This window comes from Sarcophilus harrisii, chromosome 1 (genome assembly GCF_902635505.1).
Source record: "Sarcophilus harrisii chromosome 1, mSarHar1.11, whole genome shotgun sequence".
Taxonomy (NCBI): Eukaryota; Metazoa; Chordata; class Mammalia; order Dasyuromorphia; family Dasyuridae; genus Sarcophilus; species Sarcophilus harrisii.
In genome coordinates, this window is record NC_045426.1 from 700,540,677 (window position 1) to 700,567,638 (window position 26,962).

Genomic DNA, 26,962 nt, shown 5'->3' on the forward strand with positions numbered 1-26,962 from the left:
CTGACCTTGGACTGATTTTCTTTCCTGCGGTTTCTTTTTTGCAGAGAGAATTTCCCAAGTTTTTCACCTTCAGAGCACGAGATGAGGTACGGCCAGATGTCCCGGCCTGATGTGCTAGAATGTGGCGCCCACATGGGTGGGCGCCCTCCCGCCTGTCCCCTGCCACAGGGAGCCAGTGGTCACCAAGCCGTCCAGACTCTTCTTGGGGTCACAGGGGAAGGGCTCGTAGAGGTCACCTATTCCAGTCCCCCATTTTACAGATGAGACACCTGAGACCCGGGGATGGGATTGGACATACCAGCCTAAGGTCACTTGGGTTCAGGGAGCACCGCTGGGATTAAATCCCTGGTGCTGACTCCCAAGGCATGGTGCTGTCCCCTTGAATGCCCAGCACTTTCCTACCTCCTCGCCTTTGCCCACACTGTGGTTTTCTTCAGTTTGCCGAAGACAGGATTTACCGCCATTTGGAGCCCGCCCTGGCCTTCCAGCTGGAGCTGAATCGAATGCGGAACTTTGAGCTGAAGGCCGTGCCCTGCGCCAACCACAAGATGCACCTGTACCTGGGCGCGGCGCGAGTGAAGGAGGGCACCGAAGTGACCGACTACCGGTTCTTCATCCGCGCCATCATCAGGCACTCGGACCTCATCACCAAGGTACGGCACCGGGCGGGGACTCGGAGCGGGCCCGAGAGGTAGCCGAGCCTGGGACTCAGGAGGGTCTGGTCCTGCCCCAGACACGTATTCGCTCCTCACCCACCCAGTGGGTGTAATAATGGCGTCTTCCCCCAAGGGCCAAAAGAGAGCATCTGTAGCAAACACTTGAAAGCTCTAGGTATATGCTGGCGGTTATCGTTTGTTTTATTATTAATTATCTCTAGATAGGTCTATATGGTAGCTATTATCATTATTTATTATCATTACTACCTCCTTATTAATTCTTGTTTTAGAAATTCTCTCCCCATTTGTCATTTAGATTTTACTTGAATATTGCGGGCATAGAAACTCTTGCCCAGACACTAAGCACCTCATCCCGTGTTGCACAGAGAGGGAATAATAATACATATAATATAATGGAGTATAATATGTATATGCAATATAATGTATAATGTAACATTCTAATATTGTAATATACTAGAGAATGTGATATATTCTAATTTATAATGCAATATACAACATTATGTGCTATAATAGTCATATAGTAATATTATAACACATTATACATAATGGTGTGTATGATAATGTAATACACAATATTATGTAATATATATTAAACAGTGAGATAACATGATACACATAATATTAAGATACAGTAACTTTAGTATATGATTTTATGTTAATGTACAATAACATAATATACAATATTATGTAATTTGTATTACATAGTAACATAACACATTATACATAATATTAGTAAATAATAATTATGAAATATTAACACATAATAATGTAATGCACAATATTGTGTGATATGAACATGTCTAATATAATTATACATAATATTAGTATATGTAATATACAATATTATGCAATGTGACAATGTCTAACATAACATAACATAATTATGCATAACATAACAATATCAGTATATGATGATGTAATACATATAATATGATGTCTAATATAGCAATATTATCAAACATTATTATACATAATACCATATATAGCATACAATGTTATGTAATATATGTCTAACCTAGTAATATAACATATTATATAGAATAGTAACATGTAATAATATTAGTATATAATTATATGCAATAATGTCTAATATATTAATATGCATTACACATGGTATTAGTATGTATGATAATATACATTATTATGCAATGTGATAATGTCTAACAGTAATATAACATATATATATATATAATATATTATATTAGTATATAATAATATGTAATATTAATATATAATATAATACACAACATTATATGATATGATATGTAATATATGTATTATATATAATATAAACATTATACACAATAATATATAATATTAGTATGTAATAATTACACACAATATGAATATATGATACTATTAGTATGTAATAACATGTGATATAACAACATATAATAATAATGACATATACATGTGGGGCAGCATGGTTATTCCCCCCGTCAGTCCAAAGCGCACTCCCTTTTTAACAAAGGGAAACATCCGTTCCCCACCCGAGCCCCCCCTCCCCCTGCCTGATGGCCGAGCTCTTGTCCCCCCGGCAGGAAGCCTCCTTCGAGTACCTGCAGAACGAGGGGGAGCGGCTGCTCTTGGAAGCCATGGACGAGCTGGAGGTGGCCTTCAACAACACCAGCGTACGCACCGACTGCAACCACATCTTCCTCAACTTCGTGCCCACGGTCATCATGGACCCTTCCAAGGTTTGCCCCTTGGCGGGGAGGGGGCGTTGGGGACTGACCATACACATTCTATCTTCTTGCTCCCTTTGGGAGGGCTGAGGAGCAGCTAATTAAGCGCTGCCAATGGGCAGGTAATGGGACTTCCTCCTTGTGGTAAGAAGGCGCCAGCCTCCTGCTGCAGGGAGGCGTCTGGGGCCCAATCCACAGCCGCACTTTTATCCACTTGGCCGACACTGGGAGCTCCCAGATCACCTCTGTTTCCTTAAAAGAGAGGAATTGCTGGCCTGGAGATTGACGTTTGATATAAACATTAAGCCCTTGTGGAACTAGTTGGTGTAAATAGTGAGAGCAGAGATGAATGAAGGAAAAAGTATTAAAATTTTAATATTAAGTATGTTATTAAATTATGTTTCATATATTTCATATATTAATATTAATTATACTTAATATTAAAACTTATAATAATGTTAAGTATATTAATGGATAATTTGACATTTTCATTATTGAGTATTAATATTATTACTAATACTTGAGACCCCCCCCCAGAAGCTCACACTCATGCGGTGGGGGCGCGTCCCCACAGGCAGGTTTAGCCATAGATGGCAAGCGCATCTGTCCTGTTCGGGTGCCATGGCTTAGGGGTCCTTGGATTGCTCCATTAGGTGGTCTGGCAGTGAGGGGGATCCAGGGCACAGCACAAAGCCTGGGGGGCTTTGCACTCAGAGAAAGGCTGTGTGGCGGCGGCTGGGATGTGCTGCTTCCTGGCCATCCTGAGGGGGCCCTGGGCTGGCCCAGCCTGGGGGTTCTGTGGGAGCCTGGCTGAATCCCGCCGGCCCCGGGCAGGGAGGGCATCGAGAAGCAGGGATCGGGCTGCCCAGCTCAGCAGAGCCCCGGATTCCCACCTCACCTCCGTGCCCCCCAGCTGCCTGGTCTAGTTTATCTGTAAAATAAGGGCGGGAATAGGTGTGGGACACTGCCTGGGTGAGGGCCTTGCTCAGAGAGCTTCCAACCCAGATCTTTGGCCCTTGGCCAGTCAGGGCCCAGGCCGGCTCTGGACACACAGAGAGATCCTGGCAACTCGTTAACCCCATGCGACAGTATCCTTCTCCTACGAGGGTACTGTACAAACAGTTCCGGTGACCCACTCGGGCCACAGGCTTCTTTTCTGTTATGGAGCAGCTTCCTGGGTTGGATGGCTGATCACTGAGGAGGGAAATCTCTCACTGCTTGTGCATCCTGTTCATCCTTGGGCTGATAAAGCTATTGAAGCTGGACCAGCCCCCCCTCCCCAAGCTCCCTCATGGCCCGGCCCGGAAGCCCCTCGGGCTGCAGTCAGGTGCGGGGGGGCTCATGGGGTTGCGTCTCCTGTCGCCGGCAGATCGAGGAGTCGGTCCGCTCCATGGTGATGAGGTACGGCAGCCGGCTCTGGAAGCTCCGGGTCCTGCAGGCCGAGGTCAAGATCAACATCCGCATGACCCCAACTGGCACCGCGATCCCCATCCGTCTCTTCCTGACCAACGAGTCTGGCTACTATCTGGACATCAGCCTTTACAAAGAAGTGACTGATCCCAGGAGCGGAAACGTAAGCAATAGGGGCGGCCTCCATGAAAGCCCGGAGCCGGGCGGGCTTTCTTCTCCTCTTCCTCCCTCCTGGTGGAGGGTTCAGGGACAAACTGAGGTTTGGGCTCTGGGCCCTAGAAGGGACAGGAAGAACCCAGCCAGTCCATACACACTAAGCACCTGGTGTATGCTAGGCACTGCTGGGTAATAGAGACAAAAGTGAAATCCCCTTTGGCTTTTGGAACTCACTAGGACATAGAAAAGTAAATATGTGATTGTAGCAAGAGAGATTGGTAACATTCAGGGGACATTTATTAATCACCTTCTGGATGCAGGGCTCTAAAAAGCCCTGGGGGTATAAAAGGAAAGGAGCTTCTTGTTGAATAGGGGGAGGAAGCCTGTTCCCAGGTAACTAAGATTAGGGCCAGGAAAGGTGCTGGGAAATCACCCTTTGACCTCTATAGCCCAGGAGGTTATGGTGCAAGTCAGACAGAGCCCGGGGTGTCCCTGAAGGGCCTGTAGGGAAGCTGTCTGGAGGAGCCACACTTTCTGGGTGACTGGTTTTCTGCCGACAGAACAAGGAGGGCAAGGGGGGAGCGGGGCCGCCCGGGCCTTCCCTCCAGCCCCCATGTGGCATCCTCCGGGGCAGCATCCGAGAGGATGGAGAAGAATGCCCGGATCCGCTTCTGTCTCCCTCCCTTTCTAGATCATGTTCCACTCCTTCGGGAACAAGCAGGGCGCCCAGCACGGGATGCTGATCAACACGCCCTACGTGACCAAAGACTTGCTCCAGGCCAAGAGATTTCAGGCTCAGTCTCTGGGAACCACCTACATCTATGACTTCCCAGAAATGTTCAAACAGGCAAGTCCCGGCCCTTGGGTCTTGGGCCTCCCAGTGACTGCTGCCACCCTGTGGAAGCTAAAGGTGGAAAACCGTGTGCTTTAGGGGGCCTTAGGGTGGGGGGAGGAGTTTGGGACTCCTCTATGGAATTAGAGGAGTCATTTAGGGGATCTCATGTGCGTGTCTGCACATACCTGTATGTGCATGTATGTTATGTTCTTAAAATCCTTCTGTAAATGAACAACGTACGTCTTCTGACTTCCATTAGAATGTGAGCATTGATGCTTATTAAGCATCAGTCATATGCCCTACTGTGCACTGGGCACCAGGGGCAGGGAAGACAAGTATGAAATCATCTCAGTTGTATGCCCTACTGTGTGCTGAGTACCGGGGGTGGGGGAGATGAGTATGAAATAGTCCCAGTTTTATGCCCTACTGTGTGCTAGGCACTGAGGGTGGGGAAGACAAATATGAAATAGTTCCAGTTTTATGCCCTACTGTGTGCTGGGCACTGGGGGTGGGAGATGAGTATGAAATAGTCCCAGTTTTATGCCCTACTGTGTGTTAGGCACTGGGGGGTGGGGAAGACAAATATGAAATAGTCCCAGGGCATAAAACTGGGTAAAACTGTGTGCTAGGCACTGGGGGTGGGGAAGAAACAGTCCCTGTCTGTGGGGCAGATGATGGATTCCATATAGTGGTCCCATGCATTTAAGTTTATAATTATGTCAAATATAGCTGTTGGTCTAGTCCAGTGGAAATAGGCAGTGCGTTTAATCAGTGGGTCGTCAGCAGGCATTTATTAGGCACCTGCTGTGTGCCAGGCACTCTGCTAAGTTCTGCTGACACAGGTACCCAGAGCGAAACATCTGTCCTCACGAAGTCCTGGTGGCCGATGAGCCCTTGTCGACTTCACCAGCACCCGGGAGGTGCAGGGACGGGCGGGAGGGGAAATCTCCCCGGGGGCACAGGGCTCAGGAGTGTGCCCTGGGCCGGGCCAAGGGGCCGACACCCCGCTTGTCGTCTCTGCAGGCTCTCTACAAGCTGTGGGGCTCCTCCGAAAAGCAGCCCAAGGACATTTTGACCTGCACCGAGCTCGTGCTGGACTCTCAGGGGCAGCTGGTGGAGATGAACAGGCTCCCGGGAGGGAATGAGGTAAATGGCAGCCATCCCTGGTGGCCGCAGAGCTGGGCTGCGATCCGGGCCACGGCCTCCATCAGTAGCTGCCCTCTCTCCTCCCTCAGGTGGGCATGGTGGCTTTCAAAATGCTGCTCAAGACCCGAGAGTACCCCAACGGCCGCTACATCATCGTCATCGGCAACGACATCACCTTCCGGATCGGCTCTTTCGGCCAGGAGGAGGACCTGCTGTTCCTGCGCGTGTCCCAGCTGGCCCGGGCCGAGGGCATCCCCAAGATCTACCTCTCCGCCAACAGTGGGGCCCGCATCGGCCTGGCCGAAGAGATCCGGCACATGTTCCACGTGGCCTGGGTCGACCCCGAGGACCCCTGCAAGGTGCGGCTGGGGGTGACCTCCAATTGGGGGGTGGAAAGGATGGGTGCAGTCCCAGCCTGGGGGTTGGTCTGTAGAGAGACAGGGATGAGGCGAGCCCACACAGCTGGGGCCGGAGCAGGTACCTGGGCCCTTGCCCTCTGGACCGGCGGGCACAGGGAGAGGGGGCATATGCCAGCTGTGGAGTGTCAGTCAGGAGGTGGAGTGCAGGGGCAGCTGCCATGTGGGCGTCCCCAGGGGGCACCCAAAACTTGAAGGGCTTGGGGAAGGGGATTCAGACTCGCCTCAGATATTAAGGGGGGGGGTGATCCATCAAGAAAGATTTATTAAGCACCTACTGTGCTCCCAGCGCCACACTAAGTGCCCTTTGGAAGTACAAAGAAACTCAAAAACTCAGTCCTGCTCCTGAGGAACTTGCACTAACAAGGGGGGTGACGTGCAAACCATTGTGTACAAATGATTCAGACAGGATAAATTGGAAATCATCCATAAAGGGCTCGAGGAAGGCTTCCTGCAGAAGGCGGGATTATCTGGGACCAGGATCCCAGATCCATCGGTGCCCTGACCCCAAGCCATGGGGTCAGAGTTTATGGGGTGGAACTCGATCTCTTGCCAAGTCATGGGGTCAGAGTTTATAGGATGGGGCTCGACCTCCCACCAAGCCACAGGGTCAGAGTTTATGGGGTGGGGCTCGACCTCCCGCCAAGCCATGGGGTCAGAGTTAATGGGGTGGGACACGACCTCCCACTCTCTGGAGTAGGAGCATTGAGTCATTCCCAAGCATCTCGCCCATGCTCCCAAGTTTCCATTCTAGAGGCAGCAGACCCGTGGGAGGGTGGAGTTGAGGGAGCTTGGGATAACTGGTACATTTGATTTGAAGGGATTTAAATACCTCTACCTGACTCCACAAGACTACACCAAGATCAGCTCCCTGAACTCGGTCCATTGCATGCACGTGGAAGAGGAAGGAGAGTCCAGGTGAGCAGCGCCCAGGGTGGCCGGCCCCTCTCTGCCCATAGATTGTGGTCTCCGGGCCCCCTGGATAATAGACTCCAAGTGAGCGTCATGTGGAATTCTTTGACTTTCACCTTTAAGACTCTTTGGGGGGCAATCTGCTCCATGGAGGGAGGATCTAGATCCTCACATGGGGGCAAAGTGAGCCACCTGTAGGGCTCCATGTACTTTGTTTGACCCGGGATAGGAACGTCTCTTGTTGTGATGGGATGGCCGACCACAAGTATTTATTCAGGGCCTACTGTGTGCTAGGCCCTGTGCTGGCCCACGGGTACAGAACGATGTGATTCCTCCTTGCTGGAAAGCTTGTTCTAGTAGGGAAGACAAGGACCTGTCTAAATATAGACTCTATAATTATAAATTATAATTATTAATTATTTATCATAATAAATGGAACTGGAGCCAGAGTTGTTCATGACAAGATAGTTTGGGAGAAAAGGTGGATGAGGATGAGGGACTGAAAGAAAGACCTTCATGTAAAAAAGTGGTGATTGACTCGTGTCTCATAGGAAGGGGGAACACTGAAGCACAAGGGATGAGGGGGGACATTTAGGCAAGAGAAGCCAGATGTGTTCCCTCCCTCAAAGACCTTGCAGGCAAGCAAGTCTCTGGACTCCAGAGGTTGTACTACATTTCCTGGGCCCCCTCACCATGGGGGTTCCAGGGTTTGCTGAGGATTCTAGACTTGGGCAATGTCAGAACCTTGGAACAGAGAATGTGAGCAGGGAGGGATCTAGAACTCAGGCTTCTCTATTTTCCAAACACATACATGGATAATTTTTCAACATCAACCCCTGCAAAACCTTGTAGAACTCAGGCCTAGCTAGGCCTGAGGTGGCCTAATTGGCAAGAGGCAGGACCAGGCAGTAGTCCTGCCCCAGGCCGGCGGTCTCCCCACTCTGGCCTGGCCGGGATCGGAATCTGCTCTTCTCCGTCTGTTCTTGACCTGACGCAAGCCTGATTTGGGCAGGTACGTCATCACGGACATCATCGGGAAGGATGATGGGCTCGGCGTGGAGAACCTGAGGGGCTCGGGCACGATTGCTGGGGAGTCCTCTCTGGCTTATGAGGAAATTATTACCATCAGCATGGTGAGTATTACTCCTGGGCGGCCATCTGGCCGCCCCCCCCCCCGTTTCCTTGGGCGGCCATCCGGCCAGGGTCCCCCCTCATCCCTCTGGGTGGCCGTCCGGCCGGGGACCTCCCCTTGTCCTCCTGACATCTGTCTGGCTGGGGTCTCCCCTTGTCCTGACATCCTTCCAGCCGGGGCCCCCCCTCATCCTCCTGGCATGGCATCCATGTTGATTGCTGCCCTTTGAGCCTTGAGGATGAGATGTTGTGGCCAAAATGGTCTTTTCTCAGTGTCCAGCCTTCTGGGAGAAGGTGACCCTGCTGGGCTGGGCCTTTTGGAAGGGAAGGTCAGGCCTCTGGGCCTCGAGTCAGCCACAAAGGAAGCCAGAGACTGAGGGTGTCTCGTCCAGGCCTTTTCCTGAAGCAGCAGAAAAATGAGAGAAAATCCATAGCATCCTAGACCCGGCTGTGAGGAGAGCTCTCATAAAGCTTCTGAGAAACCTGGAGTCCCCGGCCTCTCAGAGGCCATCACCCTCCTGGGCTCCAGCCAGTCCCGAGCTCCAAAGGCTTGGCCGGTGGCCCTGGGCCCAAGAAGCCGCCTCGCTGGGAGTAGGAGGGCTTGTCCCTCAGCGAGCTGCAGTCCACAGATGGGTTCTGGCCACTGGAACCCCGGGGGTCACCTGCTGAGCCCCAGAAGCTGCTGCCCCATCCCGGCAGAGCCCCAGGCCCTTGACTATGGAAGGAGGCCGACCACACTGACCAGACCGATGTAGCAGCCCCCAGAGGTTTTCTCAGCCCTGACCCGGTCTCGTCTCCTGCAGGTGACCTGCCGGGCTATCGGAATTGGTGCCTACCTGGTGCGGCTGGGACAGCGAGTGATACAGGTGGATAATTCCCATATCATCCTGACAGGAGCGAGTGCTTTAAATAAGGTAACCGGGGCCCATTGTCTCCTGGGGCACAGGGAGGACGGTCATCCCCGCCGCCGTCTGCCCTTTGTTCCCCGATTGTGGCGGTCTGGGGGTTTCTCAGAGCTTGCCCTTCTCTGGATCCTTTGCTCTCCTAAATCCTTCCTCCCCCACGGGCCTGATAGATAGGCTGACCAAGATGAATCCATGTAGCATCTTGTCAGGGAATCCTGGGGGGAAGTTTCATGAAGGTGAGTGGGTGGGCTTAGAGACTGTGACCTCCAGGGGCCAGTTGAAGACAGACCTGGGGAGGAAGATGACGTGGGGTAGGGAGGAAATGAGTGAGAAAGCAGTATTAAACCATCCCAGGATTCAGTTGGGGAAGAAATACCCACAAGTTCAAGCCTTGCCAAACGGCTGCCAGAAACAAGGAGTTCCTAGTCCTTCCACAGCTCATTGGAGACCCCTCGTCAGGGTGACCCTGGGGGCAGGTACAGATGAGACAGGATGGCCCCCGGGTCTCTCCTGATTCTGAGATTCTATGGAAGGAACAGAGTATAATAACTTCCTAGATCTCGAGATATGAGAAGGGTCTTAAGAGCCATTGAGTCCAACGTTTTCATTTTATAGATGGAGAAACTGAGGCTGAGAGAGAGGCTAAGTGCTTTGTCTCTAGTCCACAGCTCAGCTAGTTGTTGTCTGTGGCAAGAACCAGGTTCAGGTTTACTCAGCTCCAGGACCTGGGGCTCCAGGAGCAGGTCCAGGTTCACCGAGCAGCCTAGATCTTGTGGGATTCCACCACTGACACGGATGAGCAGGAATTGTCCTGGCTACTTTTTGGGTCTTCTCTCATCTGTCCCAGGTCCCCGTTTTTGGTCATCTCCGACTTTACCTGAGGCTGTTCTAGCTCTTGGTTATCCCGCGATTGTCTGCCAGGTAGCGCCGTGGCCCCGCTGGTGGCCAGCGGTCTGGACCAGCGCACGATCCAGACACCAGCAGGACGAGCCCCGCGCACGCGAGTCTGCCAGGGGCACACACTGTGCAGGGTTTTGCTGACTTTGGGTTTTGAACCAGGTCCTCGGCCGGGAAGTTTATACCTCAAATAACCAGTTGGGTGGCGTGCAGATCATGCATTTTAATGGGATTTCCCACATCACCGTTCCAGATGACTTTGAGGGAGTTTACACCATCTTGGAGTGGCTCTCCTACATGCCCAAGGTAAGCCTACAGAACACGAGCTCAAATGACCTCTCGTCTTAGTGAGTGCGTCCTCGTGCAAATTCCAGTCTCTTCCCCCTCTCCACCGTGGGGATGAATTATTATTAGTCCAGGAAGACATTGGGTGGAGCTCTTGAAGCCAGATCATCATCATCATCATTTTTAAATTAAAAAAAAATTTTTATTAAAGCTTTAAAATTTTAAAAAACATCTGCATGGATAATTTTTCAGCATTAACCCTTGCAAAACCTTGTGTTCCATGTTTCCTCCCCTTTCCCCCACTCCCTCCCCTAAATGGCAAGTAAATATGTTAAACAGGGTAAAAAAAATCATCATCATTATTATTATTGTTGTTGTTGTTATTATTATCATCCTATGTCTCTTCTTCAACACTCTTAATTCTTGCCATCCTTTGTTGTCCTATTCCTGGACATTATTGATATCAATAATCACTCTATTATCATTATCCTGCCTCCTCTTCAGCACCCCCTGACTGCTGCCATTATTTGCTTCCCTGTTCCTGGACATTGTTAATATTAATAATCACCCTATTATTATTATTCTGCCTCTTCAATACCTTGTGACTCTTGCCATCATTTGCTTCCCTGTTCCTGGACATTGTTGATATTAATAATCATCCCATTATTATTATTATCCTACCTTTTCTTCAGTATCCCCTGACTGCCGCCACCATTTGCCGCACTGTTTCTGGACATTCATAATAGTTGCCTGGTTTCATCCAGTCCCATCGAGACAACATTTATAGTTTAAGAAGGGCAGAGCAAAGAAAGAAGGCTATGGATGATAGAAATTCACACTAAATGAGAGCTGTGGAGGAAAAAATAATGAATTCTTTACTTTGGTTCTTCAGAAGATCGTGCCTCAGAATGAGACTGGAGAGTTTTCCTTTTTTTTTCTGTCCTAGGACACACATAGCCCAGTGCCCATCATCACACCTATCGACCCCATTGACCGAGAAATTGAGTTCACTCCTTCCAAAGCCCCCTACGACCCCCGCTGGATGCTAGCAGGAAGGTCTCATCCAAGTAAGCCCTCGCTGCCTCTCCAGGCTTAGGGACCTTTACTGATCTCTTAAGAAAGCCCGAGGTCGAGAACATTCTTGCAGGTCGTGCAGAGCATTGATTGAGAGGGTCTGTAAGTTCTCTGAGAGGTTTCAGAAGCCCTCCGCCGAAGGCAGTGCCCAAGAAGGCACAGTAAGAACTGTCAGGTTCTTGAAGTTCCCCTGGGATTTGGGGGGGGGGGTCTGGGGAGGGTCTGGAGATAAACCAGCTGAAAGAGGTTTTGGCCCAGAGGGGGGTTCCCTTTAAGTGAGGGTTTTTTAATCTTCCATCAGAGTAGAAATTACCCATCATCATTACCCAGATTATTCCCTCCCATCCCCTTTGAGGTATGATTTCATGATGAGGATATTAGCCTTTTTATCCTTTCATGAGAGATAAGGCTGAAAATGAAAATATCTCCAAGGAAGGATTTAAGTTTTTACTCAGGCCCAAGTGTAGCATGGAAGGGAAGGAGGGGGAGGATCTATCACTCTCAGCTCTTTCTTTGTCTGAAGAAGTTGAAGGGGCTCAATAGAAAGATTCCCCTGGCTCCTCCCTGTGACCCTCTCACTGAGGGTCTTCTGGGCCAGTATAAATCTTCCAAAAGCTTATCCCAGAGAGAGATTTGATCTCCTTTTTCCATCCCTAGAGAGGACATCCTTGTCCTAGAAGGGGAGCAGGAGACCAATGGGAACACTGCTGAGGTCACGATTCTGGAGTCCGTGAACATGAAAGGCAGAGTCCCAGTCCCATTCCCAACATGGGACACAAGCCAGAACAGAGCATTTTCCTCTATTTTAAAGAAAAATATTGCCCACAAATGTTTGGGAGAAAGGAATCACCTGCTTGTGTTTTCAGTTTAAACTGTGCCAGTAGTTGAGGGAATTGTCTGTTGGTGAAGTTCCCCAATTTGGTGGAAAATTTGTGGACTGGGAGTTGGGAGCAGGGTTCCATTTGTGGCCCGGACACAACTCTGCTGCAGGTGATTCCTGTGTCCTCTGAGCCTTGGTTCCCCCACAGGATGATGCTTTACTTACTTGCCCCAGGATCATGGGAGGAAAGTGTTTTGGAAACCCTAAAAAATTCATGCAAATGGCTCTCAGAATTATTCTCATTCTTGGTCCCAGGAGCTCCAGTCTCCCCTTTTCAAGTTTGATTCTCCCCCCTCACTTGCTGGTCCTTCCTTCCCCTCTTTCAGGTACCTGGGAACCTCTTGATTTTCTCTCCTTCTTCTGGGAAAAGCTGTCCCCCCTCAATGAGATGGTCACGGGAAGGAGCCAGGGGAATCTTTCTGTCTAGCCCCTTCAGCTTCTTCAGACAAAGAAACAGCTGAGAGTGATAGATCCTCCCATCCTCCCTCCTTCCCTCCCTCCCTTCCATGTTACACTTAGGCCTGAGTAAAAACTTGAATCCTTCCTTGGAGATATTTTCATTTTCAGCCTTATCTCTCATGAAAGGATAAAAAGGCTAATATCCCCATCATGAAATCACACCTCAAAGGGGATGGGAGGACTCAGAATTTAAAGTCAGAAGAAGCCTTAGATCGTCTTTTTACAAAGAAGGAAACTGAGTCACAGAGAGGGGGAGTTATTTGTAATTAATAAGTTGCAGGACCAAAATTGGATCCGGGGCTCTGGCCCATGATGAGGAGATGGTAGGTGATGAACGATAATCTCCCAGTTTGGGATCCTATTTTTGTGGTTCCAGTGACCCTGTGCAATTGGGGAAGGGCTGGGGAGAGAAGGAAGATTAGTGGTCTTGAACAGCAGTTGTGGGGTGGGGGGAGCTTCTCAGTCTCTCAGCGGCCCCGACCTTGGATGGAGCAGCCTCCGGAGCTCGAGCCTCTCTCCTTCTCTTCTCCAGCTGTGAAGGGATCCTGGCAAAGTGGCTTCTTTGACCAGAACAGCTTCAAGGAGATCATGGAGCCTTGGGCCCAAACCGTGGTGACCGGCCGAGCAAGGTAATCCCTACGGACGGGACATCACCCTCGCCACGAGCGTCCTTTTGGCCAAAGGAATGGCTCCGAGAGAAAACTAGGGGTGAAAGGCGGGGGAGAGGAGCCCCTCTGACCTGGAGGGGAAAGGGCAGGGGGGAATGAAAAGGCATTGACTCATCTGTCATGTACTTGGCACAGGGATGCAGGTACATTTAGAAGGTTCCTCCCTTCAAGAAGGGGAGAGACCTCTCAGCAGTGGCGGCCAGGGGAGGCAGGCTGGGTTCGGGGGTCCCAGGACTGGCAAAAGCGGGGCCCTGGCTGCTGTCACTGCCCCTCTCTGGGACTGGTTCGGTGACTGGGCCAAAAACTGCAGGGGAGGTGGCAGGTCTACAGGATGGGCTGAAGTGAAAGGTGGGCCAGATGCAGGATTTGGTGAATTTGTCCCCTTTTAGTCACTCATCAGTTGGAACAGCCCATCTCTAGAGTGGAAAGTCGGGACCGACATGTTGTAGACAGAAGTTACAGAAAGATGAATTCCTACTTGGCAAAAGTCTTTCTGGTCTTCGGTCTGGCCAAGATCAGAACGGTTTGCTCGGGAGGTAGTGATCTCCCCGTCAGTGGACACTTTCAGGGAGAGACTGGATGGATGCTGTAGAGAGCAATGGGGTATTAGGGAAGCTCTCCAGTCTGTGAATTTGGGGGACTCTTGATCTTTGTTCCTATGTCTTCCAGGCAGGGAATGGTTTTCCCTGGACCCAGATTTTTACTGTAGAAAAAGTAAGCTCTGGAACGACCCTTGATGACTTTCTCGTGGAATTTGTCCTAGAACCCTAGAACGGAGACTCCCGAACTCTCCTTGGTTCACCCTCTGTGACCATCTTTTCCACCATAGCCTGGGAATATGGTGGCCACCCTTCAGAGCCTCTCTCCTCCCTTTGAGGAGTCCTAGGGGCAGATGAAAATCTCAGGGACCCTTCTTGCAGTGTGCCCCCCACCTGCCTGCTCATGCCCTCTCAGCCACTGTCTTGGCTACCCCCTTCTGGACATGCTCTTGTCAGTGGTCCTATTAGAGTTGGACCCGAAGCATCTATTAAGCACCTACTATTTGCCAGGCTAAGTTCTAGCATGACAAAGAAAGTCCCTGTCCTCCGGGAGCTCCCTGATGGGAAAACAACATGTAGACAGATGTGTACCAACTGTTCAGATGAGCTGTGGACACAATCAGCTGGGAATAATCAAGAGGACAAGGCACTAGAATTAAGAAGGACTGGAAATGCTTCCCATAAAATTTGGGATTTTAGAGGCAGCTGGGTGGTGCAGTGGATAGAGCACCAGCCCTGAAGTCAGGAGGACCTGAGTTCAAATCTAGCCTCAGATACTTAACACTTCCTAGCTGTGTGACCCTTGGCAAGTCATTTAACCCCAATTGTGGCAGTCAGAAGGCCCTCCTTCCCCCAGTGGGCTCATGCAGCCATATGTATTCCAGGTTGGGGGGAATTCCTGTCGGGGTGATTGCCGTGGAGACGCGGACCGTGGAGATGGTGGTCCCCGCCGATCCTGCTAATCTGGATTCTGAAGCTAAGGTGAGTGTGGGAAGAAGGGGGAAAGCTCTGAAGGGGTCAGCTGAGCAGGGTCGGGGGGAGGAGTGGTCCAAGAGTAGCAGTTCTATTCTCTGACACTTTTACTCCAAAAATCCCACCCCCCCAAACCAAGGCGTTACCCCCCCACCCCAAGGGCTTCACCTTCCCCAGGGTGGTCCTTCCTTCCCAAATTTAGCTCTCAAAGCCCAGATGATTCTGCCTGATCTTGTCAGATCCGCAAGGAACATGAGACCTCCGCATGAACAGCTCTTGCCTTTTCACATTGTACAGGCATTGTCAATCAGCAAGAAGCCAGTTGGGTGCTTACCCTGTGCCACGCTGTGTGCTGTGGGCACAGGGACAAAAACCCAGACAGCTTCTGCCCTCGGCTTACATTATAGGGCGGGGTATGAAGGAACTTCTGGGTCATCCTGGGGGAAAAAGCTTTACAAGGTGTCAAAGGATTCCATGGAGACAAGGGGAAGAGAGACGGGATTTCAGGCAAAGGCATGGTGGTGGGAAAGGAGGTTTCATTTCTTCAGAGCAGCAAATGGACTGAGGTGGCGGGACCTTAGAGACAAATCCTGTGAGAGAAGACTGGAAAATGGCAGGCGTGGAGGGGGAAGCGCAGTCTGTGAGGAGCTTGAGTTGCCAAATAGAAGAGTTTGTATTTAATGCAATAAATTCCATTGGCTTCTTTTGAGTTGGTGGGAAAATTTAGGGCTAGAATGGACCTCAGGGGCCTCATTTTACGGATGAGAACATCAGGGAGGACCATGACTTGACTCAGCTAATCAGTCCAGGCAGGACTGGAACCCAGGACATCACTTTGGTGTCTAAGTAGAAGGTGGGTTAGAAAGGAGAGAGACTAGGAGGTGATTGTAGCCATCCAGACAAGAGGCAACCAGGGCCCAGATTAGGGGTTTGGAGAGAGATGCTGGGGGCCATTTGGGGGAGAGAGTGAGCATCTAGGCTGACTCCCGGGATAGAGCCTGGGGGCCTGGGAGGGGGAGGGGACCTTTAGCAGAGATAGGGGAGGGAGGCGGTTAGGAGGAAAGATGATGGATTCCGTTTTGGACATGGTGAGCTTGGGTATCAGGAGCCTGGAGGAGAGGAGGGCGACCATCTGCCCTGGGATGGTGGCCCACGAGATCACTAAACGAGCTAATGTGAAGGGACCTTATAGGGACCCAGCGCTGCTCTGTTAATCTAGTTTCCCTCCAGCTGCTTTCGTGTCGGGAGATGGGCTCTTGTCTTGAGCCCTTATGGCTGAGCCACATCTGAGGGTCTCGGCCTTGTCCTTTGGTGCAGAGTGATTGGCCAGGGTGATGAGAAGCTTGGGCTCCTCCCACTTCCCCACTGCACGACCCTCTGAGGACTCGTGGGTCGGGCACAAATGGAGCCCAGACTGTTCAGCACTGGAGGAGGGGAGAAGGCCAGAAAAGCCGGTTATTATCGTCCTAGTGAGGCCCATGACAAGCATGCGGGGTGACTTCCACCAGAGGGGGAGCCCTTTGGGTTTGGTTTTATTCTGATCCCAAATCAGGGGACGTTTCCACATTCAAAACAGAAGAGAAAGCGAATCGTGCGCAAAGCCGCAGGTCTGAGTGGTGAAGCTTGGGCTCTCCTTTCTAAGCGGGAGACAAATTCTTCATGTTTGGAGCTTGTTTACATGTTATTTTCAAAGCTGCTCCAGCCTCCCATCCAGGTTTTCTATGCTAATTTTCATTCTGTTTTCTTTTGTTCGTTTTAAAAATGCTTCAATGACCCTCTTTTCTCACTTTCCCTTTTTATTTTGGTAACTCTTCCAGTGAAAGAAAGAAAATAAATTTGTGTTAGATGTAGTCAAGCAAAAGAAGAAGGGAAAAAAAATCAACGCAGGAGAGGAATAGAACCTTGTAGTTCCGAGGCTGCTGGTGATGGGGGTGTTTTAGGGATAGATATGATGATGGTGGGGATTGTGGTGATGGTGATGGTGGTGGTGATGATATTGATGATGATGACAGTGATATTGATGACAATGATGGGGATGGTGATATTGATGATGACAGTGATGGTGATGGTGATATTGATGAAGATGGTTGATGGTGTTGGTGATGATTATGGTGATATTGATGACGGTGATGACGTTGGTGATGGTGATATTAATGACAGCAATGGTGATGGTGATATTGATGATGACAGTGATGGTGATGGTGATATTAATGAAGATGGTTGATGGTGTTGGTGATGATGTTTATGGTCATATTGATGACAATGATGGTGTTGGTGATCATGATATTGATGATGATGATGATGATGGCGATATTGATGATGATGGTGATATTGATGATGATGATGGTGATATTGATGACTGATGATGATGATGATATTGATGATGATGGTGATGATGATGATGATGATGGTGATATTGATGATGATGGTGATATTGATGACTGATGATGATGGTGATATTGATGACTGATGATGATGGTGATATTGATGATGACGATGATGGCGATAGTGATGATGACAGTGGCTGTAGTGCTGTTGCTGCTGGCGATATGGATGACCTTGATGGTGATGGTGATATTGATGGTGGTGGTGGTTGTGTGGGTGGTTAGGAGTGATGATGATGATGATGTTAGAGATGCTTAATGGCATCACTCCATTCTCAAAATGCTGCTAGGAGCTATTAAGTAAATGACTCACCATCCAAACTTTCCACTTACTGTTTCTGGGGGGAGCAGAACACCAGAGCAACAGTCAATATCCTTGGATTTCCTGTCCCTGGTTAACTTTGCCACTTACCAGCCTAGTGTTTTAGGAAAATAACTCCTGATAATAATCCCAATTTTCCAGAATTGCAAAAGGATTAGAGGAAGTAATACATGAAAGGGCTCTGAAAAATAAAGACCTGCACAAGTAAAAGCAGTCAGGGCAATGAGCATTTATTAGGCACCTACTATATGTTAAGCACTGGAAAAAAACTAACCAGTTCTTGCCTCCAGAGAGATTATCTTGTTTCAGAAGAGGTATATGTATGAATATACAATATAATACATTGTATACAAATATATACAATATACAAAATAATATACTGGTATATTATACCATATACAAATATATAAAATAAATACAAGGCGATTGAGGGGGGAAAGCTTGAGGTAGGAAATACTATTTGAGCTGAGAATGGAAGGAAAGCTGAGGTTCCAAGACAGAGAGCCCAGGAAAGAGCATTCCAGTCATGGCTGTGCGAGGACCAGCAGGAAGGACAGTTTGGCTTGGCCACTATGTGTATGGACCACATTGGGAAGGGCTTTGAAAGTCAAGAGGGGACGTTTATGTCTGATCCTCGGGGTAATGGAAGCCACTAGGGCTTGAGTAGGGCCCCAGCTGTGCTGCATGAAGACCGCTTGGGCAGCTCTATGGACAACGGCCCAGAGAGGGGAGAGACTTCAGGCAGAAAGCCGCCAACTGGGAGGCTGAAGGAAAGACTGGGGTTCAGCTTTGGCCTTGAGCCTTTGTCATCACAGAAATGTTTGTAGTTTGTAGGAGGGAGATTCTTACATCTCCCTGCCATTTCCAAAGCCACTGGGCCTAGGTAACCTCCACCCTGTGAAGTTTCCTTTTCCAGAAGTGGTCTAAACCCTCTTTCCATCTTTGACAGATAATCCAACAGGCAGGACAGGTGTGGTTTCCAGACTCGGCCTTTAAAACCGCCCAAGCTATCAAGGATTTCAACCGCGAGAAATTGCCTCTGATGATCTTTGCCAACTGGAGAGGATTCTCTGGGGGCATGAAGGGTAAGGAGGGAAGTAAAAGGCAAGTCCAGGCAAACATGTGAATGGCATCGGGGTGTGATCATTGAAAGTGGGGCCCAAAGTCAGGTTCAGCTCTTCTTCGCTATGGGACTTTGGGATGGTCACTCACTGCATTTTTGCAAGCCTCAGTTTTTCCATCTTTAAAATGGGAATAATATCTATTTGATCTACCTTCCAAGATTTTCATGAGAATCAAATGAGGAAATATGTGTGTTTTACAAATACAAAGCATTATATAAATGGGACAACAAGTATTAGGCATCTATTGTATCCCAGCCTTTGGTGATACAAGAACAAAAATGGAAACCATCCCTTGCTTCAGGAAGTTAATGTATTAATTTTAATTCAAATGTTCTCCTTGTTCTGGGAACTTGAAGAAGGGATAATGACAATCTATGTCATTGACCCAGGAATAATTCCCTGAAGTATTCCTATGTCTGTTCTCTCATCTGGTGGTCCTTGAGGCAGGCGAGGCTGAGATGGCCTTCATCTAGAGAGAAGACTTGGGGTTCTTGTGTTATTAGAATTCTTGGGCCTCCTTGTCCTTGGTGACTAGCTCAGGCTCTGCTCAATATGGCAAAGAATGGGAGAGCCAGAGAGGGTGCTGGCAGGTCCTCCAAGGCAGCTGGGACTCCTCATGGAAGAAGCCTTGGCTGTGCAGCTGTGTATCACAAGACTGTATTATTTATAAATGCTTCACTGACATGAGACTGACAGCAAGATTTATTTAACAGTTAAGACACTTAAGTGGAATGATTCCCCCAGAATCCATTGAGCTGGAATTTAGATCCTAGAAGTCTTGCTCCAGAGCTGGGAGGGACTTGAGATGATTCCTAAATAACCTGTCCCCCTAAATCTTGGGATCCTATTATTGTGTTATGGGCAAAGGAGGATAAGGGGGGTGAGGTAGGGGTGAGGGAGATGGAGAACTCTTCCTGTCGGAGGCTTCTCTCCAGGCTCTTGATAACCAAGCTGGCCGGGTTGGGGGTGGGGGGCCCTTCGATCTCCAGACATGTATGACCAGGTGTTGAAGTTTGGAGCTTATATAGTAGATGGTCTCAGACAGTACAAGCAGCCCATCCTCATCTACATCCCCCCATACGCTGAGCTCCGTGGAGGCTCCTGGGTGGTCATTGACCCAACCATCAACCCTCTGTGCATGGAGATGTACGCAGACAAGGAGAGCAGGTGAGCACATTCCCGGGGGCTCCAGGGCCTTTCCTCTGGGCCCCTCTCAGGTCTGAGCCTTTTTGTAGCCCCACCAAGGGCAGAAAGACCCAAATAGTATAAGCTTAAACCATTGTCCCAAGGAGGAATCGGCATTAATGACCAGTGCGCTGGCTAATTCCATCATCAACAACAGGGTCTTGTGTCAAGAACCCCTGCCTTGGAATCAGGATCCTCATCCTGGCTCTGACTCTGTGACAGCTTCTACTTGACATTCAACTTCCTGCAGACAAGGACTGTGTCTAACTGAAATTTGCTAGGTTTCCCAGCATCTTCTATAGTCCATTGTATGTATTAGGCGCTTAATTCATGTCATATTTGAGAGTCTCAATTCAGTTTCCTCAACTGATTCAGAATCCCTTCCATTCTTACCTGTCCATGTTCTAAGGTCCCTTTTCCAGTTCTGACATTTTATAATTCCAGCTCTTCTTGGCAATAGGAACAGACGACATAAAATAGCTGTGGGGGCTACTTCCATGCTCATGCCATCTCGTTACATACCTCTGGCTTCTGTTGTTATTTTTTCCATCAGAGAATTAATAAGCATTATTAAGCACCTACTGTTTGCAAGGCATTACTCTAGGCAATGGGGACATAAAGACAATGATCTCCCTTCTCAATATTTTATTGAGGGGGAACAATGTGTACATATATAAACACGCACAAAGTGTGCACCAAATAAACTTAAGGTAACTTGGAGGGAACAGATTTGGCCTTCCATGTTGCCTCCTATTAGAATTTGGACTCCCAAAGGGCCAGGTCTGTCTTTGCCTTGGGAAGCATGTAGTCGGTGCTTTTTCATTCTTTTATTCAGGGGGAGAAAATCTAACCTAACACTCTTATTGGGTGTAAGGTCACTGCAGCTAGTGAGTGACAGAGCCAGCCTTCCATCACTAAGCCTTTATTGACGGTCCAGTGTGCCAGGCACTGTGCTGGGTGCTGGAGGGGAAAAGACAAAAATAAAACAGTTCCTACCCTCAGGGAGCTTATGTTAGAGTGGAGGAGGGATGAGATAAATGCATGTATAGAAATATAAACAGAAAAATGCAAAATAAATACAAGGCAGAATGGGAAGGAAAGACATTGGATGTTGGAGAAATCAGCACATACTGAGACTTGAAGGAAGCTGGAGATTCCCGGGGATAGATGAGGAAGGAGAGCATTCCAGATGTAGAAATAGGATATCCCAGACAGAAAAATGGACTAGCCCATAAAATGGAGTCCAGGCAGTAGTAATACAGAAAAAAACTGGAGAGGGTAGTTTGGATCAAGATTGTAAAGGCCTTCACCTTCAACAACCTATCTTATCCTAGAGGTAATAGGGAGCCACAGAAGGTCATTGAGTGCCTGGTCTAGCCTTGGACTTAAGAAGCATCACTTTGGTAATTGTGAGGAGTTTGGGTTGGGATGGAGCCTTGAGGCAGGAATTCAGTGAAGAAAGCTTGAACAGAAATGGCAGCCATATAAGTGATGAGGATGGATGCCAGAAATGTTAAGGTGAGATTTGGCCAGTGATTGGACATGACAGGTGAGGGAGAGGAGGGAGCAGGGGAGAACACTGAGATGACCAGCCTAGGAGATGATCAGGAAGGTGGGCTAAGGAGAAAATCTGGGTCCTGTTTTGGATGTGTTGAGTCTGTAGACGTCAAATTGGAAATATCCAATAGGGAACTGGAGATGGGAGAGGAAAAACTTAGATTATATGGAGGTGACAGTGGAACCTGTGGGAGCTGGTGAGGTCCCCAAGTGAGGAAGAGAGGAGGAAAAGGAATCCCAAGACCGAATCCTGGGGACGCTCCCATTTAGAAAGCATAATGTAGATAAGAAGACTAAGCCAGCTATGAGATGGGTCAAGACCCAAATAGTAAAGGAATGAAAAGTTTCTCAATCCTTACAAGTCATATTGCAAAAAAAGACAAAAAACAAAAACCAGATTCCCCCCTCCAAAAAAAAAAAATCTCGAGAAAAAGTTAAAAAATATGCTTCAATCTGTATTCAGACATAATCGGTTTCTTCCCTGGGTATGGATAGAATTCTTCTACTCCTTCAGAGTGGTCATGGCTCATTGAACTGAGAATAACAGTTTCTCACAGCTGTCATCCTAGAACATTGCTATTACTTTGTATACAGTGTATCTCACTTTGTTTATGGAGGACTTTGCAGACGGGTTCTGGGAGCATCCTGCTCATCCTTTCCCACAGAACAATAATGTTATCACATACCACACTTTATTCGGCCATTCCCCGATTTGACGGGCATCCCTTCAGTTTCCAATTCTTTGTCCTGATATAGAGAACGGCTATAAATGTTTTTGTACATGGCAGGTTCTTTTCCATGTTTGTCTTTGTACCCTTGAGCGCCCGGTGTCCAGTACAGAGCTGTCAGTCGGTTAATAAATGCATTTTGATTAAAGAGGATTTGAGACAGGGATGGGGAACAATCTGCCACTGCTTGAATTTCATAAGTTGATAATTTTGTATGGTCCAAGAGTAACGATACAGACTTACAAACAGTCCTCGGCAGAGCCAAGCTTCCCCACCCCCGTCCGGGAGGAGAGGGCGGTCACGGTGTCCTGTGCAGCAGAGAGTGAGAAAGGTGGGAATGGAGAGAAATCCTTCTGGTCTAAAAATGAAGGGATTTTAGACAACTCTGGACTGCTCTCAGTTTGCACTGATGAGGCTGGGAGTCTGACTGCCAAAAACTGAGAAGGGAGCGAGAGGGCGGACAGTGCGGTCACTTTTTCTAGGGCCAGGCCCCAGATCTCCTGCCTCCCGGGATGGAAGGAACTCTTCCCAAAGACCCCCACTTTCCAGACACCCCCGCCAGGTACCAGGTAGGAGACAGGATATCTACCCAAGCGGCTCTTGTTTCTCCAGAGGCGGGGTTTTGGAACCCGAAGGAACCGTGGAGATCAAGTTCCGGAAAAAAGACCTGATAAAAACCATGAGGAGGATTGACAGCATTTACATGAAATTGGTGGAACAGCTGGGTGAGTCAGGGAAAGCCGAGCCCTTCTCTCCCTGCCTTCTTCCTTCCTTTTCTCCCTCCTCCTCTTCCCTCCTCCTTTCCCGCCTCCCTCCCCTCCGTGGGCAGCGGAGCTGACTCGCCCCTCGCTGTCTCCTTGGAACCACAGGGGCAGAAGATCTGCCAGAAAAGGACCGGAAGGACCTGGAGAGCAAGCTGCGCGCCCGGGAAGAGCACCTGCTACCTGTCTACCACCAGGTGGCGGTGCAGTTTGCGGATCTCCACGACACGCCAGGGAGGATGCAGGAGAAGGGCGTCATTTCAGTTAAGGGAGTTTCCCAGCGTCCCTTGCTCCTGGGCAGGAGGGGGATGGTGTTCGCGGTGATGGGGCAGCCCATCCCCCTTCCCCTCAGGGTGCGCCCCCTGAGAATCCCTCAGCCCCGTGACCCGGGTCTCCCCTCCCCCCTCCCCGGGCCACGTGGCCCCTCCCCCCACGGCCCCGCGGTCCCCGGCCCTCCCCCTCCTCTCCCAGCCCCCACTCAGGGCTCCGCCTCCTCTGCAGGACATTCTCGAGTGGAAAACGTCGCGCACATTCCTGTACTGGCGCCTCCGCCGCCTGCTCCTCGAGGACATCGTCAAGAACAAGATCCTGCAGGCCAACGGCGAGCTCAGCCACGTGCACATCCAGTCCATGCTGCGCCGCTGGTTCATGGAGACCGAGGGCGCCGTCAAGGTTCTTTCCGCCTTGGGCCTGGAACGGGGGGAGCTGGGGCCGGCCCGGGCCGCCTTCTTCTCTAGAACCTCCTTCCGGGAAGGGGGCTCCAGGGCTGCTTCCGGCAGAGCGAGGGGGCGGGGCTTCTGGGGGCGGGGCTCCGCCAGCGTAGGCTCCGCCCCCGGGTCCGTCCTCGGGGACATGGGGCCCCCCCCTTACTGATTCTCTCCTCCCTGTTTGGAGCCCCCCTGGGAGAACGGATCCACGCTTTGGAGGGGGGGGCAGATGGGGGCGAGGACTCCCGCTTCCGCTCTGGGCGCGGGGAGGGGTCTCCGCACCCCTGGGGCGTCGTAAACTTTGTGTCCCCTCCATGGGGGGGCACACGGCGCAGGTACCCCCGGAAGTGTGTGATACAACACCTGGCAGCGCTGCTGAGCCTGGTCCCGGCCCCTGCCCCCTCCCAGGGCAGCCCCTCCCCCCTCCCAGGGCAGCCCCTCCCCCCTCCCAGGGCAGCCCCTCCCCCCAGCGTCACTCCTGGGAGCCAAGGCCGAAGTGTCAGAAGTTTCCCAGAGGCCTCCGGGCTCCCAGAGAAAAGTCTCCCAGAGGCCTCCGGGCTCCCAGAGAAAAGTCTCCCAGAGGCCTCCGGGCTCCCAGAGAAAAGTCTCCCAGAGGCCTCCGGGCTCCCAGAGTCAGAGCTCCGGCCCCCCGCGCAGCCGGCCCTCCCCCCTCCGCCTCGGGCCAACCCGCCTCCTGTCTCCCCAGGGATACCTCTGGGACAACAACCAGGTGGTGGTGGAGTGGCTGGAGAAGCACCTGCAGCAGGAGGACGGCCTGCACTCGGCCATTCGGGAGAACATCAAGTGCCTGAAGCGGGACTCTGTCCTCAAGACCATCCGAGGGTGAGCAGGGCGGGGCCCTCCCTTCCTCCTCTTCCTCTCCCCCTCCCCTTAGCTCTTCCTCCTTCCCCTCCCCCTCTTCCTCTCCCTCACCTCTATCTCTCACTCCCCCCACCCCCCAGGCCTGAGCCACAGCTCCTGCCGGGGGCACATGTCCCCCTTTGGGACTCCCCTGAGTTTGGGGCACATGAAGGCCCGGACTGAGGAATTTGTGCAGTGCACAAGCCCTCTGAATGAGGGTCCCCCCAAGATGGCGCCGAGCCCCCAGTGGTGGGAAGCTCCCCCTCAGCTCCCCCTCAGAGTGCGTCTGTTCCGCTCTCAGGGCCTTGGAACCCAGACCTGCCTCCCTAGCTCCCACCCTGACCCCCCTTACACAGCCTTTCTGCCACGGTGCTCACCTCCTGCTCGCCCTCCCAGCTCGGCCAGTCCCCTGCGGGGACCACTGAAGCTCGGCCAGCCCCCCCCCAGCCCCTTCCAGCTGGGCCAGCTCTGTGGTCACAGCCCACTTTGGGGGGCGGCCGGCCCCCGATCCCAGCGCCCTCTCTCCTCTTCTTCAGGCTGGTTCAGGACAACCCCGAGGTTGCCGTGGACTGTGTGATCCACATGACCCAGCACATCAGCCCCGCGGACAGGGCCCAGATCGCCCACCTCCTAGCCACCATGGAGAGCCCGGCCTCCACCTGACTGGGGGACGCATAGGGCCACAGTCCGGCCCAGGAGAAGACGCGCCAGCGGCCTGGGAGCGGCCGGCGGTGGCCGCTGGCCGCTCCCCGGAGCCCCCGCCAGGCTCCCCCCCCCGGGCGTCTCTGCGGGCCTGGAAGAGCAGGCAGCCCCTCAGACCTCTAAATAAAGGGCATCCGTGTGGCGTTTTCATGCAGAGATGTCCGCCCGCCTTGCGCTGGGCACTGGTGTGTTTGCTTTGGCTCGAGGCGTCTTCGCTGCCTGGCCCGTGGGCCCCGGGCCTTGTGGGGGCACAGGACACCGTCCACAGACTTTTTTTAAAAACTACCAGTCCGGTTCCTCATTAAGGATCCTTCATGACCGAGGAAAGGGGACAGACTTGGGGACCCAGATCCAGAGGGGGCTGCAGGGAAAGCCGGTTTTGGCCAGTGGCTCTGGCCCTGCTGCCCATGAGGGGATCGGGAGACTTTTTTTTTTTTTTTCATTTTTCTAAATGAAGAGGAAAAAATTGTTTTCAGAACAGCAAATGACAAATCACTAGGGACATTTGTGGGAATTATTCTTAGAGAGGGGTGATTTTTAGGACAAATGAAGTCTCATCCTGGCTTGGGGGGCGTCAGGATCTTCGAGATTCCCTTTGTGGGGAGGGAGCGAGGCTGCCGGATGCTTCCTCCGGGGCTGGGCACCCACGTCTCTAAGGAAAGCACAGACTTTTTCACTTCGTCTCGGAGGTCCCGGGCCGTCCTGCCCGCCCTTCCCCAGGGGCTGGCTTGCCTGCCGGGCTGGAGTGTGTGCAAGGAGGGGAGACGCGCCTCTCGCCCAATGTCCGCCTTGATTGCGGGCATCCCTACTGTGCCCTCCAACTCTCGTCCATAAATGAACCTGCTGCTAAGTCGCCTTCCTTCCCCCATCAGTGCCTTGTTATGGTGGGCACGTGCCCGCCACCCACCACTCAGCCAGCACAAAGCAGCAGTACCCGCAGTCCGGGCGGCTTGGGGGCACAGTGGGCCCCCAGCTGTTCTGATTTGACAAGAAGCGGATGGAGCCTGAGCTCTGGGCCTCTGGCCTACAGTAGCCAGAACTTAGGTTCTGACAGGGGGTCCAGGGAGCCGGCACTGCCTTGCTGCCCACGTGTACCATGCCAGGGGGCATTTATCGGGGACTTCCCCTGCTAGGGCCACGAGATCTGATTTCTCCCAAGTCCTGGCTAAAAGGGATGCCCAAGGACCGAGGCATGTGGCGTCAGCCTATGAAAGCTCTGGTGAATGAATGGGGAAGGAGGGTCCCGATAACAGCTGTGTATTTCTCCCTCGGATGGTGGGGACGCGGGCGGGGGAGGAGCGGGGGCTGCTTTGGGAAATGAAGGCTTTTGAATGTGTACGTGCGCACACTGGGCCTCCGGCCAAAGGTCGTGCTGACCCTCTGAGGGTGTCTAGACTAGAGAGGAGGCGTCCAATAAATTGACCATGTTTTTCAGATGCTTTTGGACTTGGACTCCTCATTCTGTGCTGGATCAGAGGCAATTGTCTGTGTGATTTCTTACCCATCTCCCCCTTTTAGTCCCTTACACCCCTCTATACATACTTGGGGCGGGACCCGTTCATTTGTTCATTCATTTGTTTGTTC

The 26,962-nt window shown here is 51.0% G+C and overlaps 1 protein-coding gene across 9 annotated transcripts in view; it reads left to right on the forward strand.

The window, feature by feature from the left end:
- The window catches only part of ACACB (acetyl-CoA carboxylase beta), a 117,811-nt gene extending 90,996 nt beyond the window's left edge, over positions 1-26,815 (forward strand). For all 9 annotated transcript variants that reach the window (XM_031948760.1, XM_031948757.1, XM_031948762.1 and 6 more), the window contains 21 exons: positions 45-86; positions 438-653; positions 2,219-2,374; positions 3,732-3,935; positions 4,620-4,775; positions 5,787-5,909; positions 5,999-6,268; positions 7,146-7,243; positions 8,250-8,370; positions 9,172-9,282; positions 10,333-10,476; positions 11,402-11,522; positions 13,401-13,497; positions 14,960-15,056; positions 18,703-18,838; positions 19,867-20,044; positions 22,960-23,072; positions 23,217-23,371; positions 23,610-23,780; positions 24,522-24,658; positions 25,213-26,815. In XM_031948760.1, the coding sequence (XP_031804620.1) occupies positions 45-86; positions 438-653; positions 2,219-2,374; positions 3,732-3,935; positions 4,620-4,775; positions 5,787-5,909; positions 5,999-6,268; positions 7,146-7,243; positions 8,250-8,370; positions 9,172-9,282; positions 10,333-10,476; positions 11,402-11,522; positions 13,401-13,497; positions 14,960-15,056; positions 18,703-18,838; positions 19,867-20,044; positions 22,960-23,072; positions 23,217-23,371; positions 23,610-23,780; positions 24,522-24,658; positions 25,213-25,339 (2,973 nt within the window). In that variant the 3' untranslated portion in view covers positions 25,340-26,815. The remainder of the gene's footprint in view (positions 1-44; positions 87-437; positions 654-2,218; positions 2,375-3,731; positions 3,936-4,619; positions 4,776-5,786; positions 5,910-5,998; positions 6,269-7,145; positions 7,244-8,249; positions 8,371-9,171; positions 9,283-10,332; positions 10,477-11,401; positions 11,523-13,400; positions 13,498-14,959; positions 15,057-18,702; positions 18,839-19,866; positions 20,045-22,959; positions 23,073-23,216; positions 23,372-23,609; positions 23,781-24,521; positions 24,659-25,212) is intronic.
- Positions 26,816-26,962: the final 147 nt, after the last annotated feature.